Source organism: Ranitomeya variabilis, chromosome 1, assembly GCF_051348905.1.
Source record: "Ranitomeya variabilis isolate aRanVar5 chromosome 1, aRanVar5.hap1, whole genome shotgun sequence".
Lineage (NCBI taxonomy): Eukaryota > Metazoa > Chordata > Amphibia > Anura > Dendrobatidae > Ranitomeya > Ranitomeya variabilis.
In genome coordinates this window covers 901549516-901568964 of record NC_135232.1, presented here as the reverse complement: position 1 = coordinate 901568964, position 19449 = coordinate 901549516, and the positions used below count along the sequence as shown (strand labels likewise).

The 19449-nt window shown below is 43.9% G+C and overlaps 1 protein-coding gene across 4 annotated transcripts in view; it reads left to right on the top strand.

The window, feature by feature from the left end:
• CASP6 (caspase 6) overlaps positions 1–10335 on the top strand; it is a 71639-nt gene extending 61304 nt beyond the window's left edge. For all 4 annotated transcript variants that reach the window (XM_077278926.1, XM_077278936.1, XM_077278938.1 and 1 more), the window contains 4 exons: positions 1339–1415; positions 1873–2048; positions 3508–3667; positions 9547–10335. In XM_077278926.1, the coding sequence (XP_077135041.1) occupies positions 1339–1415; positions 1873–2048; positions 3508–3667; positions 9547–9779 (646 nt within the window). In that variant the 3' untranslated portion in view covers positions 9780–10335. The remainder of the gene's footprint in view (positions 1–1338; positions 1416–1872; positions 2049–3507; positions 3668–9546) is intronic.
• Positions 10336–19449: the final 9114 nt, after the last annotated feature.

The window sequence follows — 19449 nt, the reverse complement described above, 5'->3', positions numbered from 1 at the left end:
CAGCAGCAGTCCACTCCTTGTGAATCTCCCCCAAATTTTTGAATGGCCTTTTCTTAACAATCCTTTCAAGGCTGCGGTTATCCCGGTCACTTGTGCGTCTGTTTCTACCACACTTTTTCCTTCCACTCAACTTTCCATTAATATGCTTGGATACAGCACTCTGAACAGCCAGCTTCTTTATTGATGACCTTTTGTGGCTTGCCCTTCTTGTGGAGGGTGTCAATGACTGCCTTCTGGACCACTGTCAAGTCTGCAGTCTTCCCTGTTATGACCCCAATGGCGAGGGTCTCAGAGGAACGTGGAAGTCTGCAGAATACAAAAATCCAGCTCATAGGGCAGTGGTAACTGGGTTGACCATATATCTACTTCTAACGCCAACACTAGAAGTAGCCGGGGATCATTCCTACGTTGATTCTAGATGACACGCGCCAGCCGGAGAATCTAGCTACCCCTAGTAGAGGAAAACAAAGACCTTTCTTGCCTCCAGAGAAGGGGACCCCAAAGCTGGATAGAAGCCCCCCACAAATAATGACGGTGAGGTAAGAGGAAATGACAAACACAGAAATGAACCAGATTTAGCACAGAGAGGCCCGCTTACTGATAGCAGAATAAAGAAAGGTAACTTATATGGTCAACAAAAACCCTATCAAAATCCACACTGGAAATTCAAGAACCCCCGAACCGTCTAACGGTCCGGGGGGAGAACACCAGCCCCCTAGAGCTTCCAGCAAAGGTCAGGATGTAGATTTGGAACAAGCTGGACAAAAATACAAAACCAAAACAAATAGCAAAAAGCAAAAGGCAGACTTAGCTGATATAACTGGAACCAGGATCAGTAGACAAGAGCACAGCAGACTAGCTCTGATAACTACGTTGCCAGGCATTGAACTGAAGGTCCAGGGAGCTTATATAGCAACACCCCTAACTAACGACCCAGGTGCGGATAAAAGGAATGACAGAAAAACCAGAGTCAAAAAACTAGTAACCACTAGAGGGAGCAAAAAGCAAATTCACAACACTTCCCCATGATTGTGGAGCCTACTGAGACAGACTAAGGGACCTTTTGAACACTTATGAAGCCTTTGCAGGTGTTTTTTTGTTAATTATTCTAATTTACTGAGATAAATGACTTTTGGGTTTTCAATGGCTGTAAGCCATAATCATCAACATTAACAGAAATAAACACTTGAAATAGATCACTCTGTTTGTAATGACCCTATATAATATGAGTTTCACTTTTTTGTATTGAATAACTGAAGTAAATTAACTTTTTGATTATATTCTAATTTAGTGAGAAGCACCTGTAGATATTCATAAGTATTGTTTGTGTTTCTTCAGGCTAACTGACCTCGGGTTTGAAGTGAAGAGCTATGATAACCTCAAAGCTGTGGAAATTCTAGAGAAAATCCATGATGGTAAATTTTAAATTTGAAAAACAAAAGCTCAAGTAGAAAAAAAAAATTATGCTATAGGCAGGTATCCAATATCTCATGTGTGTCTAATTTTTCATTGCAACATTGAACCCCCCAATATTATGCATTGGGCCACAGATCTACAAAAGCTGTGACCGTGTGGTGATATGTTGGAGTTAGTGACTAAAGGTCTGGGAAGTGCCTAAAAACTATGGTGGGTTTTATGGTGGAAACTCAATTTATGTACAAGTTTGACATAAGCCACTAGGGGTAGCATCACTAAATCCCTTGTGGTAAGGGGCAGTTCTGCAGCTTGCCTATACGACCCACTTTATAATGCACATATAGTTATTGTTTACCGGCTTCATGCTTACACCATCTCCGAAACATATGTTCTGTATAGTTTTTGTTTGATTCTGCTAGTCTCTTACATGCTTTTGTTTTCCATATGACCCTTCAGTTGCAATGAGTGATCACGGTGATGCTGACTGCTTCCTCTGTGTGTTTCTGAGCCATGGAGAAGATAATCATGTCTACGCATTTGATGCTAAAATTGAAATTCAAAGGCTGACTTCTCTATTCAAAGGGGACAAATGCCAGAGCTTAGTGGGCAAGCCTAAGATTTTCATAATCCAGGTAAACATTTTAATGGTTAATGTGTGTATTATTTTTTCTTTGATTTATATAGACAAGGATTAACCTAACTATACATAGGTTAATGGACCCTTTATTGTAGATTGTAAGAATTTAAGTAGTCACCAATAACCTATATGTATACAGGTTATGAGATTCTGTGTCGATTACTATTATTATGATGAAATCTCATTAAAGTCATTATAAAAAAAAAATAAGTGACAATGTTAGCAAATAGGAGCTGGCTACTCAGGAATGAGATAAAAGGGGTGTATTCACGTTTAGTGTACATGATGTGTACTGTCCATCTGGATTTGTAGGAGGAAAATCCTCTGCTTATTATAGTAGCAGTCACCACAGTCAGTGCTTTTGTGGCTCTTACCTCGTCCCTTCACTTTCTGTGTAGTCTAGTCTCCTGTATTGACGTCTCCTCCCATGTGACTGCTGACAATGGCAGGTGATTAATAGTATCAGAATTTACGGTAAAGGAATATCCATGTCCACCAATGATTGAGTGGAATGAGGATCTCTCATCCTATTCAGAAAGGTCAGCAGCATCTACAATTTGTACATTAACACTTTATAATGCACACTGCAGCTGATTAAAGGGAACCTGTCTGGTGGTTCCAAACTGTAGGCAGCATGAATTGCAGCCTGACTGGACGATTTCAGTCAGGTTTATTATTTTATGAAGTTTTTTGGCTTTGAAGATATGATTGGGGACCATAGCCAGAGACAAGACTAGTCTGGCTCTTCTCTGAATGAATGACAGGTGCTCGTGCTCACATGAGAGAGACCTGTAAATCACATTCAGCAGCACAGGGATGAGTGTGTCAGGGGCAGTGCTGGTCTAGTCTGGTCTCCGGCTATAGTCCCCCACTGGATCTTCAAAGCGGGAGCATTTAAAAAAATAAAAAAACCTGTCTGAAATTGTGCAGCCAGTCTATCATGCTGCCAGTAGTTTGAGCAGCATTGGTCGCCTGACCGCTTCCTTTAAAAAACCTGTAGTGTTTATCTCTCACTAGTTGCCCTCCAGTGGTTGCAACATGTGAGTAGGATCTCAGTGGAGTAACATCAGAACAATGTGTTTACTAAACAAAATGGACACCATAGCCATTTTAGTATTTTAGGAAATAATGAATTATGCTGCTTTAAATGGTGTTCTGCCAAAAGTACATTATGGCATATGATCATATGACCAGCGTATACCATCACTCATTGATCAATAGGGCTCAGACTAACAACCAGGTATGATCATTAAAATCACTGTTCTGCAGGGCTAGTGACCTCTATTTCACATTCACTTATACACCCCCTATAGGTCAGATGTTAAGACTTAATATGAAAAAGATTCTAGTTTTGGTTTTTCTCCTTATTATCCATCACATGTACTGCGCAACTTAAAAAAAAAAAAAGAAAAATGAACATGTCACTTATTGTTTCTTCTCAACTCTTTCGGCAGGCTTGTCGAGGTGCTGAACATGATGAGCCAGTCATGGTCACTGACTATACTGACAGCAGCGTGGATATCCCTGAGAAAAATACCACTGAAGTAGATGCAGCCTCTGTATATACTCTGCCTGCTGGGGCTGATTTCATCATGTGCTATTCTGTTGCAGAAGGTATCAGATGCTATATTATGTTTAAAGAACATTTGGGAGCGTTATAAAGATGTGCATTTCTTAGGCTAGACTTACTATATAGTTAACTGAGGTAAAATGTGCATGTGCCTCCTAATAAATTTGTCCCATCTTTTTCCTATCAGTTTCAGAGATGGGAATACCCCTTTAACCTCTTCACGTCATATGATGTCATATACGTATAGTGTTTCTGACTTTCCCCGCACTCCTCCCTCCTAAAACATGTTTGTCCCGACCATGACAGCACCTGTAACACATCAAACATATTCTTAAAACAGTTAGTAAAATATTTTTACGTTAAATGTACACGGAATTTAACATTTTCTTTTCTTCAACCCAGCTCGCATATCATGTCATCTGTTTCATACACGGATCCATCCAACCGCGGTCCCACCACTGTGAGGACCCCGATACAGAGTGTCCAAGTTCTTTTTTTTTTCTTTTAAACACGAGTCTGCATGACCCCAGTCCCTTTGCTCCTGGAACCCGGACACAACGTGTCAGTTCAAAACACAACAGGCCTATTGGCCACTTACGTCTGCTCTGACAGTTCAAGTACTCAGGCCTTGCAGTTCTGACCCGGCAAGATCCTCGGATCCTTTTTGTGAATCACCGGCCCCTTAAAAGTGAAGTGTGCTGCCCATCTGTTCCTGGGGCAAAAAAAGTCACAAGGGTTATTGTCTCTTTAAGGGTTCACGGTCCCGTAATCCAGAAGGGGAATGCATAACAAGCAGAGGAGGGGGGAACAAAAGACACTGCACACAGGAAAATAAACCGGCTGTCTCTGGTTACTCAGGGGCTCCTGCCCTCAGTGACGCAGAACAATCCCATTCTCTTTCCATGTAACTAGCACAAGAGCAACAATTTTGGATTCACAAATTTTAAGGGGCCACACTCACTCCGAAGTGTCTCTGTGATCAGCATACTGAGCCTCTCTGTGGCCCTGCACATATGTAAAGGTATGACCCGACGATCCACTGGAGGTGCACTCTCCCCTGCCTCCTTCCTTCAGTAGACAACTGGCTCGGTGATCTGTGTCACCCTTTCCTATGGCCCTGCGCTGCTGCTGTTACCGTCTCATTGATGTGAGATACCGACCTCAGGGGTATGGGGTCCTCCTGTCTGGCGGCCTCCGCCTGAGCCGTCTCTGGCGACCGCATGATCCTCTGAGCATCTCACCTGCCGTTCCACTTTGGAGGAGAGCATGGTTACTGCGACCGCATAAGGACCCCTGGGGCCTTCTTCTTTTATGAAAGCCACCCGTTCCCACTCTTGCAGGGACCCGGCATTTACAAACTGTTTCGCCGGTCCTGGACTCCCTGATGAATCCGTATCCCCGGGAGGGATTGACGTACTGGATTAGGCTGCACGTCATCCGGTCGGCCATGGCTCCTCCTCCTGGACGCCAGAGCTCTTCTTTGATGCAACGCTTCCTTTGCTTTTTCTTCTCCTCCACCACTCCAGATATCCATCTGGCCTCTTCTGTGGTGGGTAACCGGGGCTCCTCCTGTTACAGAGGTAGCTGGTAGGGATCGGGGCACATATCTTACTCACCCCCTGTGACGCGTCCAACCGGGGTGACCATCCGTGTGGTTTGGTGGCCACAGCTGCAATCATTCCCTGGTCATGGTGTGATTCAAGCACTTCGGCCATATTTGTCTCACGGCCGCTGTCATTCCTCTTCACCGGCCGGTCAAAGGGGAACCATTCCGCCGGAAATGGCAGGACATCTTCTTCAAAGTCTCCTTTTCCAGTAGCCACTTTCCACAGGCCCCCAAGTCGCTACTCCAGCTTCGGGTATGCCAGGTATTACTCCCAGTTTGCCGCCTGATGCCACCTTGGAAGGACATGCTTCTACACTGCATCTGGGTAAGTCACCTTTCTTGTAATCGCGCTGCACTGCTTTACATGTGAACATCTTCTACTGAATGTCCCCCTTCAGTTGCTGGAGCCGATTGATTGTTCTGACTGTTCAGCCTCGGGCTCCTCCCATTCTTCAGGAATTTGCTGCAGGGAGCCAAGTTTCTTTTTCTTTTGCCGTGTTCACCTCGGGCGGGCACTACTTGTAATGGGCTGCAACCTTGGTTCAGGCCCGTGCCAGACAGATTTTCGCTCTGGTTTTGGGATTAGAAAGCCCACAATGGGCGGAGCTATTGCCAGCCTTCGCACCCTCATCCGCGATTTTAGGTTTTACTGAAATCTTCCCCACATATTTCACGACGCATGATTTCGTCGTGCCAACTATGCCAAGTTGTGAGGGGGGCAGGGCCATAGTAATGGACAAGGGGCTGCTGTATTCCCACACCCTGGACCCTTGCAAATATACAGTACTGTGTCCCGATTCCCATGTGCTTGTGTCGGTCTCAGACTTCTGCCTTCTCCTGTTATTTGGGTTCAGGAACCACCGCACACACATTAAGGGACATCCAATTAGTTATATAATAAAGACCTGTACTTAATTGTTCATTTTTCATCTTAATGAGACATGCAGTATTGGGAACAAACTTTTTCATTTTCAAATTCCATAACACAGCACGTTCTGATGTCCGTTGTTCGCTTGCCCTGAGCTATCCTTTCCATTTCCAGCATCCCTATCCCCTGGGACACTCTGCCCGTTTCTGCAGTTTCCATGAGTCCCGTCCCAAACACCTGTGTGAGATTCCCCTCCTAGGAATATATTGAGGCACGCTTCTATGTGCTCCCGCTGGACCACAGGCCCCGAACATTTCAGGAATGTCCACTCCGAGTCTGTGGCTGCCCGTGAACAGCCCGTGATCTTAGTGCCCTAGGACCTCCAACTGCTATTATCTCTCCATCCCATCTATAACTGCCACCGAAATCAGGAAGCATTTTTCTTGATCACTAACTCACCCTGCTCCTCATACACTGGAGCTGCTTCCTGAACAATTAACTGTATCATAACTGGCACTACACACTACCCGATTCTAATGTGCCCACAACTACACTGTTGGAAATCCTAGCTTACAGTGGGTACGGAAAGTATTCAGACCCCTTTAAATTTTTCACTCTTTGTTTCTTTGCAGCCATTTGGTAAATTCAAAAAAGTTCATTTTTTTCTCATTAATGTACACTCTGCACCCCATCTTGACTGAAAAAAAACAGAAATGTAGAAAGTTTTGCAAATTTTTAAAAAAAGAAAAACTGAAATCACATGGTCATACATTTTCAGACCCTTTGCTCAGACACTCATATTTAAGTAACATGCTGTCCATTTCTTTGTGATCCTCCTTGAGATGTTTCTACTTCTTCATTGGAGACCAGCTGTGTTTAGTTAAACTGAAAGGACTTGATTTGGAAAGGCACACACCTCTCTATATAAGACCTCACAGCTCACCGTGCATGTCAGACCAAATGAGAATCATGAGGTCCAAGGAACTGGCCATGGAGCTCAGAGACAGAATTGTGGCAAGGCACAGATCTGGCCAAGGTTGCAACAGAATTTCTACAGTACTCAAGGTTCCTAAGAGCACAGTGGCCTCCATAATCCTTAAATGGAAGAAGTTTGGGACCACCAAAAGTCTTCCTAGACCTGGCCGTCCAGCCAAACTGAGCAATCATGGGAGAAGAGCCTTGGTGAGACAGGTAAAGAACCCCAGGATCACTGTGGATGAGCTCCAGAGATGCAGTAGGAAGATGGGAGAAAGTTCCACAAAGTCAACTATCACTGCAGCCCTCCACCAGTCGGGCCTGAGTGGCCCGACGGAAGCCTCTCCTCAGTGCAAGACATATGAAAGCCCGCATAGAGTTTGCTAAAAAACACATGAAGCACTCCCAGACTATGAGAAATAAGACACTCAGGTCTGATGAGACGAAGATAGACCTTTTTGATGATAATTCTAAGCGGTATGTGTGGAGAAAACCAGGCAATGCTCATCACCTGCCCAATACAATCCCAACAGTGAAACATGGTGGTGGCAGCATCATGCTATGGGGGTGTTTTTAAGCTGCAGGGACAGGATGACTGGTTGTCATTGAAGGAAACATGAATGCGGCCAAGTACAGAGATATCCTGGATGAAAACCTCTTCCAGAGTGCTCTGAACCTCAGACTTGACCTAAGGTTCACCTTCCAACAAGACAATGACCCTAAGCACACAGCTAAAATAACAAAGGAGTGACTTCAGAACAACTCTGTGACCATTCTTGACTGGCCCAGCCAGAGCCCTGACCTAAACCCAATTGAGCATCTCGGGAGAGACCTGAAAATGGCTGTCCATCAACGTTCACCATCCAACCTGACGGAACTGGAGAGGATCTGCAAGGAAGAATGGCAGAGGATCCCCAAATCCAGGTGTGCAGAACTTGTTGCATCATTGCCAAGAAGACTCATGGCTGTACTAGCTCAAAAGGGTGCTTCTACTCAATACTGAGCAAAGGGTCTGAACACTTATGAACATGTGATGTTTCAGTTTTTCTTTTTTAATAAATTTGCAAAAATTTCTACATTTGTTTTTTTTCTGTCAAGATGGGGTGCAGAGTATACATTAATGTGAAAAAATGAGCTTTTTTGAATTTACCAAATGGCTGCAATGAAACAAAGAGTGAAAAATTTAAAGGGGTCTGAATACTTTCCGTACCCACTGTATATCTAATGCTAATCCTGCATCTTATGTCCTATACTTTCTCAATATCTGACACATCAGACATTATGCATTTATCAGAACATATTCTAACATAGCATTAACTATGCACCTTGGTGCCTATAAGGATCTATGCAATATAATACATTCTTTTGTAAACAAAGAGTTACAACCATTTTATTCACCAGGGGGAGTCATAACCATTCCAGTCACCTTCTTGCAGCATTAAAATGCAACAAGAGGCAATCAAAACATTATATCTACCTCAAAATGGTATCAATAAAAACTGCAGCTCAGGGTGCAAAAATAAGGGTATGAGCACACGCTGCGGAATGGTGTGCTGATTTTTCCGCACTGATTTTGGTAAATCCGCAGGAAAACCGCATTGTGGAATTACCGTAGTTTTTCCGTTTTTTTTGCGGATTACACCTGCGGTTTTACACCTGCGGATTCCTTTTGAGGTGCAGGTGTAAATCGCTGCGGAATCCGCACAAAGAATTGACATGCTGCGGAATATAAACTGCTGGTTTCCACTCGTTTTTTTCCCGCAGCATTTGCACTGCTGATTTTGTTTTCCAAAGGTTTACATGGTACTGTACAACGCATGGAAAACTGCTGCAGATCCGCAGCATGTGCACATAGCCTAAGTCATCACCCAGCCCTGGATCCCCCAAAAATGAAAACTCAACGGTTCTTGGATGGTGCCAAATGCAAAAACTTTTTGTCATACAAATTTATGAATTTTTTTTCACCATTAAAATAAAAACTAAACAATACATTTGGTATCTGCGTGCTCATACTGACCTGGTGAATCATATTGACTTGTCAGTTTTACCATATAGTGAACATGGTAAATTTAAAAAAATAAAATAAAATTGTGAAATTGCAATTTTTTTGCAATTTCACCGCACTTAGAATTTTTTACCCATTTTCCAGTACACTTGTATGGTAAAATCAATGGTGTCATTCAAAAGTAAAACTCGTGCTCACATGGCTATAGTGATGTAAAAAATAAAGTTATGGCTCTTGGAAGAAGGGGAAAAAACAAAAATGGAAAATGGACATGGCGTGAAGGGGTTAAAAACTGTGGTTTATAGCACATTTTGTTTTTTTAAATTAGATAATTGTTGAAAAAAAACACTGCATTACATTTTCCAATTTGCGGCAAATTAGTTTTTAGTATAATTTATTTTAATTTACATTCAAATGTATTTTGATGTATTGTGTTTCACCGCTATTATTTTTTTTTTCCCTTTTAAAGGCTACTATTCTCATCGGGAAACTCTACATGGGTCCTGGTATATCCAGGATCTGTGTGAAGCACTTCAGACGTATGGAAAAGAGCTGGAGTTTACAGAACTGCTGACGCTGGTGAACAGAAAAGTGTCTCTACGCTCTGTTGAGAATTGTCTTGATAGGAATGCGATTGGGAAAAAACAAGTCCCCTGTTTTGCATCCATGCTGACCAAGAAACTCTACTTAAGGCCGAAGTAAAAAAATGTGCAACTTTTTCCCCTTACAGAACTAGAATATGGTCAAACAGTAAGGCTATGTGCACACGTAGGAAAAGAGGTGCAGAATTTTCTGCATAAAATCCGCATCTCCTGGCAGAATCCGCAGCCGTGGATTTTGTGTGGTTGTTATGCGGAATCGATGCGGATTATGTGCGGATTTTCTGCGGTTTTTGCCACAGCGGATTTTTATCATGGAGGGGTGCAGAAACGCTGCAGATCCGCACAAAAGAAGTGACATGCACTTCTTTGAAATCCGCAGCAATTCCGCACTGATTTTTCTGAACCATCTGCACAGCTTTTTATTTAGCCCATTGAATAACATTGTACTGTACATCACAGTGCAGATCTGCAGCATTTCTGCGAAGAAAAATCCGCTGCAGATCCGCAGCAAATCTGCATCGTGTGCACATAGCCTAACTCTGTTCAGATTAAAAGCCTTATAGAGACCAGCAAACATTTCAGTTAAGAAATTTCCATAGGATTACCAGTTACGCTGCAATCTATGTTATTGCAGCTGATTGATAAGGGAATTTTTTTTTTAAGTTTTATTACAAATTCTCAGGAAAAAGTAGGGAATAAGGTCAATAGATTTAGATTCGGATGCAGGTTTTTTTTTATAAAATATAATACTTCATTAATTCATTTTTTGTATCGCAGCATTTGTATCTGTAGCAATAAAATGGAAATTTTCACAATATGTCTGTTTTGTGTAAATATATACATTAAAACCTGTCATTACTAATGACACTGTGGGAGTGATTCATCAAATTGAAGGTCAGATTTACAACCTTTCCTTGGTACACATCACATTAAGAAGAGCTTCTCTAAGACTTCATGGACACGTCAGTCATTTTTCTTGATCCGAACAACGTGAAGGTCCTTCTGAACAGTCTGCAAGGATCCTCGACCACGCGAACGCCTATCACCGGCCGGGACGGTGTGCGCAGAAGACCTACAGCTACCGACAAATGAATACAAGTTCAACAGATAAGTAGCCTTGTTTTATAAACCATTGCCTTGTAGTCACCGATTAGGATCCACGGACTTTGTTTGACTAACATAGTCTTATATCACCGGTACAAAGCATTATTATTGCTCTGCCACTATTCTTGCATATTCATCGACGTATCTATTGAGGTCCACATCTGAGCGCATTCCCTCCTCATGTATGGGAAACAAAGACAGTCCATGACTGGTTGTCGTGGGCTACTGCTCCTCTGTGTACGCTCTGTACTGTCTGCATGCAAGACCAAACTGACACACCCAAACCCCTCCTGCAAGGTATTTCTCTCAAAGTGGAATCTGTGGCCATAGATAGGCCATCTGTAAGGCCCGGCCTGGATGAAACTGATCGGCCCCACTTCCTTCCTGCAGTCCGTTTCAAAAATAAAAGCCCATACTGGCTGTTCTGTCCTAACAGGACAGGGGTTCGTTTCAAACATTAAAAGGTTAACTATTGTCATAGTTTAGTTTTGCTGTGTTAGCACCACCCAGTGGTGGATAAATTTATAACCTGTGTTTTCCATGAATAATAGAGTGTTGCATTGTGGGTTTCAGCAAAGCATCATGGGATTGGGGAATTCCCCAGCCTTTTCTCTTGAATTTCCTGTTCACTCGTGTTATTCAGCTGTGTTGGAACTACTTCATTTACCTGCCACCCTGGTTAGTTTATCCGGTAAGAATGCTATCCTTGTTCTTGTAATATATTGTTCTATAGAATGTGATTACTGTATAGCAACTAGTACCCGGGAAATCTATTATCTGTGAGTTACTGTATGTAGCTGCATGTAGAAGTTGCATCATCCTGTATGCTTTCCCTGTTAGTTATAGTATCAGTTGTGCTGTTATGTGCCCAATACTTACTCAAATCATTTGTATTCTTATAGTTTTACCGCATTTCAATACCTGTTACCAATAAACAAGTTAGACTACAGAAAACAGTCTGCTTACTTTGGAAGACAGAAGTGGTTTATGCTGTATGTTGGATCACACACCGTTTCAACGTGTATGAAGACAGAACAGTAAAACGGGTGCTAAATACCAGCGGAGGCCAGTAAAACGGAAGCTAGGCGCCGGGATTACAGTAAAGGGAGGCTAGACGCCAGCGATAGCAATTACCACCTACGCAGCCGCTTGTACCACACCGCACTGCCTGCAGATACCACAGCGGCCGCCATACAGTCACAAGTACCGAGAGTGCAGCCCACCAAGCACCACACGTCTCAGTCCACGCCGAAGTCACCCCTACCCGCTCTGAGACGTCCTACAGCCTGCAAACGGACATAAAATGTCTGCAAGTCAAACATCTTCACTCAAGACGAGATCCCAAACAAGCCGCTCTAGCAAGTCTTCCTCGAAAAGGTCTGCCACCCTCGCCCGAGCAGAAGCTGAGGCGGCGAAAGTAAGATCCTCCTTCGCTGCACAAGAGATGCAGTTAAAGTTAAGACAAGCAGACCAAGAAGCAGAAAGAGCCCGCCTGCAAGCAGAGCAAGAAGCAGAAAGAGCCCGCCTGCGAGCAGAGCAAGAAGCAGAAAGAGCCCGCCTGCAAGCGACCTTAGAAAGGCTTTCCGCTGAAAAAGAAGCAGCAGCCGCAATAGCCAGAGCTGAGTTTTTAGAAGCCGTGGAGTTTCCTGAATCCGAGCGAGGCAGCGACATACGCGGACCAGACCTTGATCATCAGGACCCTGCTCAACGCGTCTCAGAATATGTCCGCCAACATCCCAAAGTGGAAGACAACTCTGATCCGTTACATCAACCAGCCTATACAGATTACCAGAGATCCTTCCTCCAAACACCGTACTGGAAGCAGGAAAGTATACTGCGAAACGACATTGATCACCACTACCGTCCTACGGAACAGAAGGTACGGCCTCCGCCCAGACTGACAGGGACACCCTTCGCCACTGAACGGGTTTATACAGACTTTCCTATGCCAGAAGCTCCTACCAGGTATGAGGATGCACCACAAACACTGCATAACAACAGCACACCAGCTCACGTCGGCACAGACTCAGCCACTATGAACTTTGCAAGGTTCTTTACCCGCCGGGAGCTGGTGACCAAGGGACTTGCAAAGTTCACTGATCGAGCTGAAAGCTACAGAGCATGGCGAGCCTCTTTTCAGAATGCCATCAGAGACTTGCATCTTTCCAGTAGTGAAGAGTTAGATCTATTGGTTAAGTGGCTTGGGAGCGAGTCAGCTGAACATGCCAAAAGAATCAGGAACATTAACATAAAGTACCCACACACAGGACTTCGTATGGTGTGGGAGAGACTCGAAGAATGTTATGGGTCAATAGAAGCTATAGAAAATGCTTTGTATAAAAGAATTGATGATTTCCCCAAGATAGCAAATAAGGGTTATCAAAAGCTCAGGGAACTGAGCGACTTGTTAATGGAGGTACATGCTGCTCAGGCAGAAGGTGACCTACCAGGGTTGGCATTCCTGGACACTGCCAGAGGTGTCAACCCAATTGTCCAAAAGCTCCCTTACAACTTACAAGAAAAGTGGGTCAGTCACGGGTCCCGTTACAAACAGGCTCATAAGGTACCATTTCCTCCCTTTGGGGTGTTTGTAGACTTTGTCGCTCAGCAGGCTAAAGTTAGAAATGACCCTAGTTTCGATTTCACTATGTCATGTACCACTGCCTCTGGTGTAAAACCCAGTAAAACACCAGTGGCAGTCCACAAAACTAATGTTACCTCCACAGGTTTTCCTTACAGGGCAAGTAAGTCTTCTCCAGAAGAGGACAAACCGCAGGATCTCAGCAAACACTGCCCCCTACACAAGAAACCTCATCCTCTGCTAAAATGTAGAGCCTTCAGAGAGAAGTCTCTAGAAGACCGTAAGAGTTTCCTAAAGGAAAACAAGATATGCTTCAGATGCTGCGCGACAACCTCACACTTCGCCAAGAACTGTGAAACCAGTGTGAAATGCACAGAATGTAGTAGTGTGGAGCACAACACGGCCTTGCATCCTGGACCATCTTCAGGAGTATCATCGCGAGTAGAAGAGTCTGCCGAAAAACAGATGGACACTGACATGGACACCCCAGTGGTCACCTCTCAGTGCACAGAGATCTGCAAGGAACTCGTAGCAGGAAGATCCTGCTCAAAGATCTGTCTTGTCAGAGTATTCCCAGCGAGCCAACGGGATAAGGCGATCAAGGTATATGCAATCTTGGATGATCAGAGCAACAGGTCTCTAGCAAAGTCCTTTCTCTTCGACACCTTCAACATTGCTGGTCCCGGCTCTCCGTACTCCTTGAAGACATGTGCAGGTACTGTCGAGACGGCGGGGAGGAGAGCAACTGGATTCAAAGTAGAGTCTATAGACGGTCAAACCTGCTTATCCTTGCCATCAATACTGGAGTGCAACCAGATTCCAGACAACAGGTCTGAGATACCTACACCAGAGGTAGCAGCTCATCACACCCACTTGAGATGTATAGCTCACCTGATACCAGAGCTTGACCAAGGAGCTCCTATCGTCTTACTTCTCAGAAGAGACATACTACGGGTCCACAAGGCTAGAGGACAGATCAACGGCCCACAAAACGCCCCATATGCTCAGAGACTTGACCTAGGATGGGTCATTGTGGGAGATGTCTGTTTGGGTGGAGCACACAGGCCGACATCAGTCAATAGCATGCTCACCAATACCCTTGAGAATGGACGCCCGTCTCTCTTCCAGCCATGCGAGAGCAGTTTCCTGATTAAAGAATTGCCACACCACACCCCTCCACCTTGTCCGTTAGCTGATCCTTCCTGTGAAGACCATGCATGCGACGGTGAGCAAGATCATATAGGGTGCACAGTTTTCCACAGGACAAGAGAAGACAACCAGGTAGCAATGTCCATAGAGGACAGACTGTTCTTGGACATCATGGAGCGAGAGATAGTAAGAGATGAATCAAAGAGTTGGGTCGCACCTTTACCATTCAAACCACAGAGGCAACGCTTACCCAACAACAGAGAACTTGTCTACAGTCGATTTGTCTCCCTTACACGCAAACTGCAGAAGGCACCAGAAACAAAACAACACTTCTTTACCTTCATGGAGAGAATATTCCAGAGTGGCCACGCGGAAATTGCACCTGTACTTCAAGATTCCGAGGAATGTTGGTACTTACCTATTTTCGGCGTGTATCATCCGAAGAAACCAGGTCAGATAAGAGTGGTATTTGACTCAAGTGCCAGATACGAAGGGGTTTCTTTAAACGACGTCTTCCTGTCTTGTCCAGACCTCAACAACAGACTTCTGGGAGTACTTCTTCGTTTCCGCAAAGATGCAGTAGCATTTATGGCCGACATACAACAGATGTTTCACTGCTTCCTTGTTAAAGAAGAACACAGAAACTACTTGAGGTTCTTCTGGTACCGCAATAATGACCCCTACAAGGACATCGTGGAATATCGTATGAAGGTTCACATCTTCGGGAACAGCCCTTCCCCTGCTGTCGCTATCTATGGCCTTAGACATTCAGCCAGAGAAGGTGAAGCGAAGTATGGATCGGATGTAAGATCTTTCGTGGAAAAGGATTTCTACGTAGATGACTGCCTGAAATCCACACCCACAGAGGAGTCAGCAGTCAGTCTCCTGAAAAGGGCACAAGAAATGCTCGCTTCATCCAATTTGAGGTTGCACAAAATTGCTTCCAACAGCCAGAAACTAATGGCAGCCTTTCCCTCTCAAGATTACTCAACCGATTTAAAAGACTTGGATTTAAGCACGGACTCCCTTCCCATGCAGCGGAGCCTGGGTCTACTCTGGGATTTGAAAAAGGATGCATTCACCTTCCAGATCAGCGAAGAAGAGAAACCCTTCACGCGTAGAGGCGTCCTGTCCGTTGTGAACAGCTTGTACGATCCTCTGGGATTTGTAACCCCTGTAACTATCCAAGGTAAAATGATGTTGAGAGACTTCACCCAAGAGACATCCGATTGGGATGATCCGCTTCCCAGCGATAAAAGAGAATTGTGGGAAAGATGGAAAAATTCTTTAGAAGCCCTGTCGAGTCTCTACGTGGCACGACCATATGCTTCTGTGCCTTCATCAGAAATCAAGGTGCAAAGGCTTTGTATCTTCTGCGATGCTTCAACCAAGGCAATTGCAGCAGTGGCGTATTTGAAAACAACTGACATCAATGAACAATGCCACGTAAGGCTTGTTATGAGCCGGACAAAATTGGCCCCACTCCGTGAACACACAGTACCCAGACTGGAACTCTGTGCAGCTGTGCTGGCAGTAGAGTTAGCTGAGCTTATCTCGACAGAAATGGACCTGGAAGTCAAAGAAGTCGAGTTCTACACTGACAGCAAGGTAGTGCTTGGGTACATTTGTAATGAAACTCGTCGCTTCTATGTCTATGTCAGCAATCGGGTGCTAAGGATCAGGAGATCCACCGAACCTAAACAGTGGCACTATGTGTCCGCGCACCACAATCCGGCGGACCACGCAACCAGATCCGTTGAAGCAAGACAACTTAAGGACTCAACCTGGTTCACCGGCCCTACATTCTTGTACCGTTCGACGCCATATGTGGACGAGTCAAACATCTTTGAATTGGTGGATCCAGAAGCAGATGAGGAAATCCGTCCTCAGGTATCCGTTCTATGTACGGTGACTAAAGACAGTCACCTCAAATCCCACCGCTTCAACAGGTTCTCAACTTGGGACTCACTTGTTCGTGCCCTCGTTCGTTTAATTCCTCAGACCAGTTGCGGAACTTGTCTTACCGTTTTCGCCAAAAGAGCTGTGTGTGGCATCGGTTGATGCCAAGCGGGGAGTGTTCTGTCCTAACAGGACAGGGGTTCGTTTCAAACATTAAAAGGTTAACTATTGTCATAGTTTAGTTTTGCTGTGTTAGCACCACCCAGTGGTGGATAAATTTATAACCTGTGTTTTCCATGAATAATAGAGTGTTGCATTGTGGGTTTCAGCAAAGCATCATGGGATTGGGGAATTCCCCAGCCTTTTCTCTTGAATTTCCTGTTCACTCGTGTTATTCAGCTGTGTTGGAACTACTTCATTTACCTGCCACCCTGGTTAGTTTATCCGGTAAGAATGCTATCCTTGTTCTTGTAATATATTGTTCTATAGAATGTGATTACTGTATAGCAACTAGTACCCGGGAAATCTATTATCTGTGAGTTACTGTATGTAGCTGCATGTAGAAGTTGCATCATCCTGTATGCTTTCCCTGTTAGTTATAGTATCAGTTGTGCTGTTATGTGCCCAATACTTACTCAAATCATTTGTATTCTTATAGTTTTACCGCATTTCAATACCTGTTACCAATAAACAAGTTAGACTACAGAAAACAGTCTGCTTACTTTGGAAGACAGAAGTGGTTTATGCTGTATGTTGGATCACACACCGTATCAACGTGTATGAAGACAGAACACTGGCTTTTCCTAAACAATACCTAGACCAAATAGCTTGACCGGGTCCATACTTACTTTTATTTTGCCCTGTGACTCACAGGTGTCCTGCTGTGACCACAAGGCACTCCAGCAGGTCTAATAGGACTCTGTCCGCATCCTAGGGGATACATATTGACCCTCGCATATGATCCCCACTCCCTGCCTCACACCCCTTACACCACTGATTGTCTGCTGTCAGAGGAGGACAACATGACACGAGACAACTAATGATAATCTCCTGCTGACACACAGATTTTATTGAAATTACAACAAGAATCATGGGAATCCGGGTCTCTGTCGCTACATAAGATCAAATAGCAGAAACCTGCTGAAAGATTCCTTTTAGGGCAGCGTCACACGGCCGTAGAATCTCCCTTCCGAGAAAATTGGGTCAATTATGCTAATAACACTCCAATCAAACTCTGAGCTGAGTGTGATCACAGTGAAATCTGATTCTCTTAGATGAGGAGAAGATGGAGATCAAAATTTCTCCATTGTGTGAGTCAGCGGAAATCAGACTGCAGTCAGATGTCGATCGAGTGCAATCTAATGATTTCACGCACCCATAGAATGGAATGGATAAGTGTTTCCCGATTTCAGAGTAAAATGACAATATGTTGTGATTTTTTTTAATTGACAGATTCTGTCCGTGAAAAAAAAACAAAAAAAAAACATTCATCAACACTGTCCCACAGGTTCCAAGCTCCGGCTATGGCTGTTAACCAATTAACCCCTTTCCGACATGTGGCGTAATAGTATGCACATGTTGGACTCCCGCTGTTTGGTGCGGGCTTCAGCGCTAAGCCTGCACCTTTCTGGGCACATGACAGCTGATCTATACAGCTGATATGTGCCCGCAAAAGACGTGGGTAGAATCATGATCCACCCGCAGCTGCTAACTAGTTAAATGCCGCCGTCGATCTCTGACAGCAGCATTTAACTCGCGCTTACAGGAAACGCATCACTAATCCCACCAATCGGTGACCCTGTCACATGGTCATGGGACACCAATGGGTCGGCATGACAACCAGAGGTCTGCAGCAGACCTCTATGGTTGTGATTGTCAGACTGCTATGAGCGCCGCCCTGTGGACGGCGCTCATGGCAAGTGAGCATTTCTGCTGCAAAGTGGCCGAGCTGATAATTTCCTGTGTGTAGCACAAGCGATCAAATTACCGCAGCTTCTAATCTCCCATGGAGACTATTGAAGGATGCAAAAACTAAAAAAATGTTTTAAAAAAAATAAAAGTTCAAATTAACCCCCTTTGGCCCCATTCAAAACAAAACAAACAAAAAAAATACACATATGGTATCATCATGTTCAGAATCGCCCGATCTATCAATATGAAAAAAGAATTAACCTGATCGCTAAATGGAGTAACGAGAAAAAAAACTAAAAACACCAGAATTACGGATTATTGGTCGCCGCTACACTGCAATAAAATGCAATGTGCGGAGCACAAAAAAAAGCCCTCACCCAGCCCCAGATCACACAAATGGAGACGCTACAAGTAACGGAAAATGGTGCAATTTTTTTTTTTTTTTTTTTATAAATTTTGGATTTTTTCACTACTTAAATAAAATAGCACCTAAACATGTTTGATGTCTGTGAACTCGTAATGACCTGGAGAATCATACGTGCAGGTCAGTTTTAGCTTTTTAGTGAACATGGTTAAAAAAAAACTGGAATTGCACTTTTTTTGCAATTTCACTGCACTTCGAATTTTTTCCCATTTTACAGTACACTATATGTTAAAACCAATGGTGTCATTCAAAAGTACAACTTATCCTGCAAAAAACAAGCCTTCATATGGACGTATTGACCGAAAAACGTTATGGCTCTGGGAAGAAAGGGAGCAAGAAACGAAAATGCAAAAACGGAAAATGTCCAGGGGGTTAAAAGAAAAAAAAAATCCTACAATATACAAAAAAATTTTTCATCACTTAAACGAAAAACCTACGCAGTGTATGTTTTGTACTGCCGAAAGTGGACTGACCTGGACAGGTCATTTTTACCGCACTGTGAACGCCGTAAAAAAAATATAAAAAATTGCGGAAATGCATCATATCATCCCACTTACAATTTTTTTTCCCCTGAATTTCGGTACATTATACAATAAAATGTATGGTGTCATTCAAAACTACCGCTCCTCCAGCAAAAATAAGCCCCCACACATCTATATTAATGGCAAAAAAAAGTTATGGCTCGAGAATAAAACGTAAGTA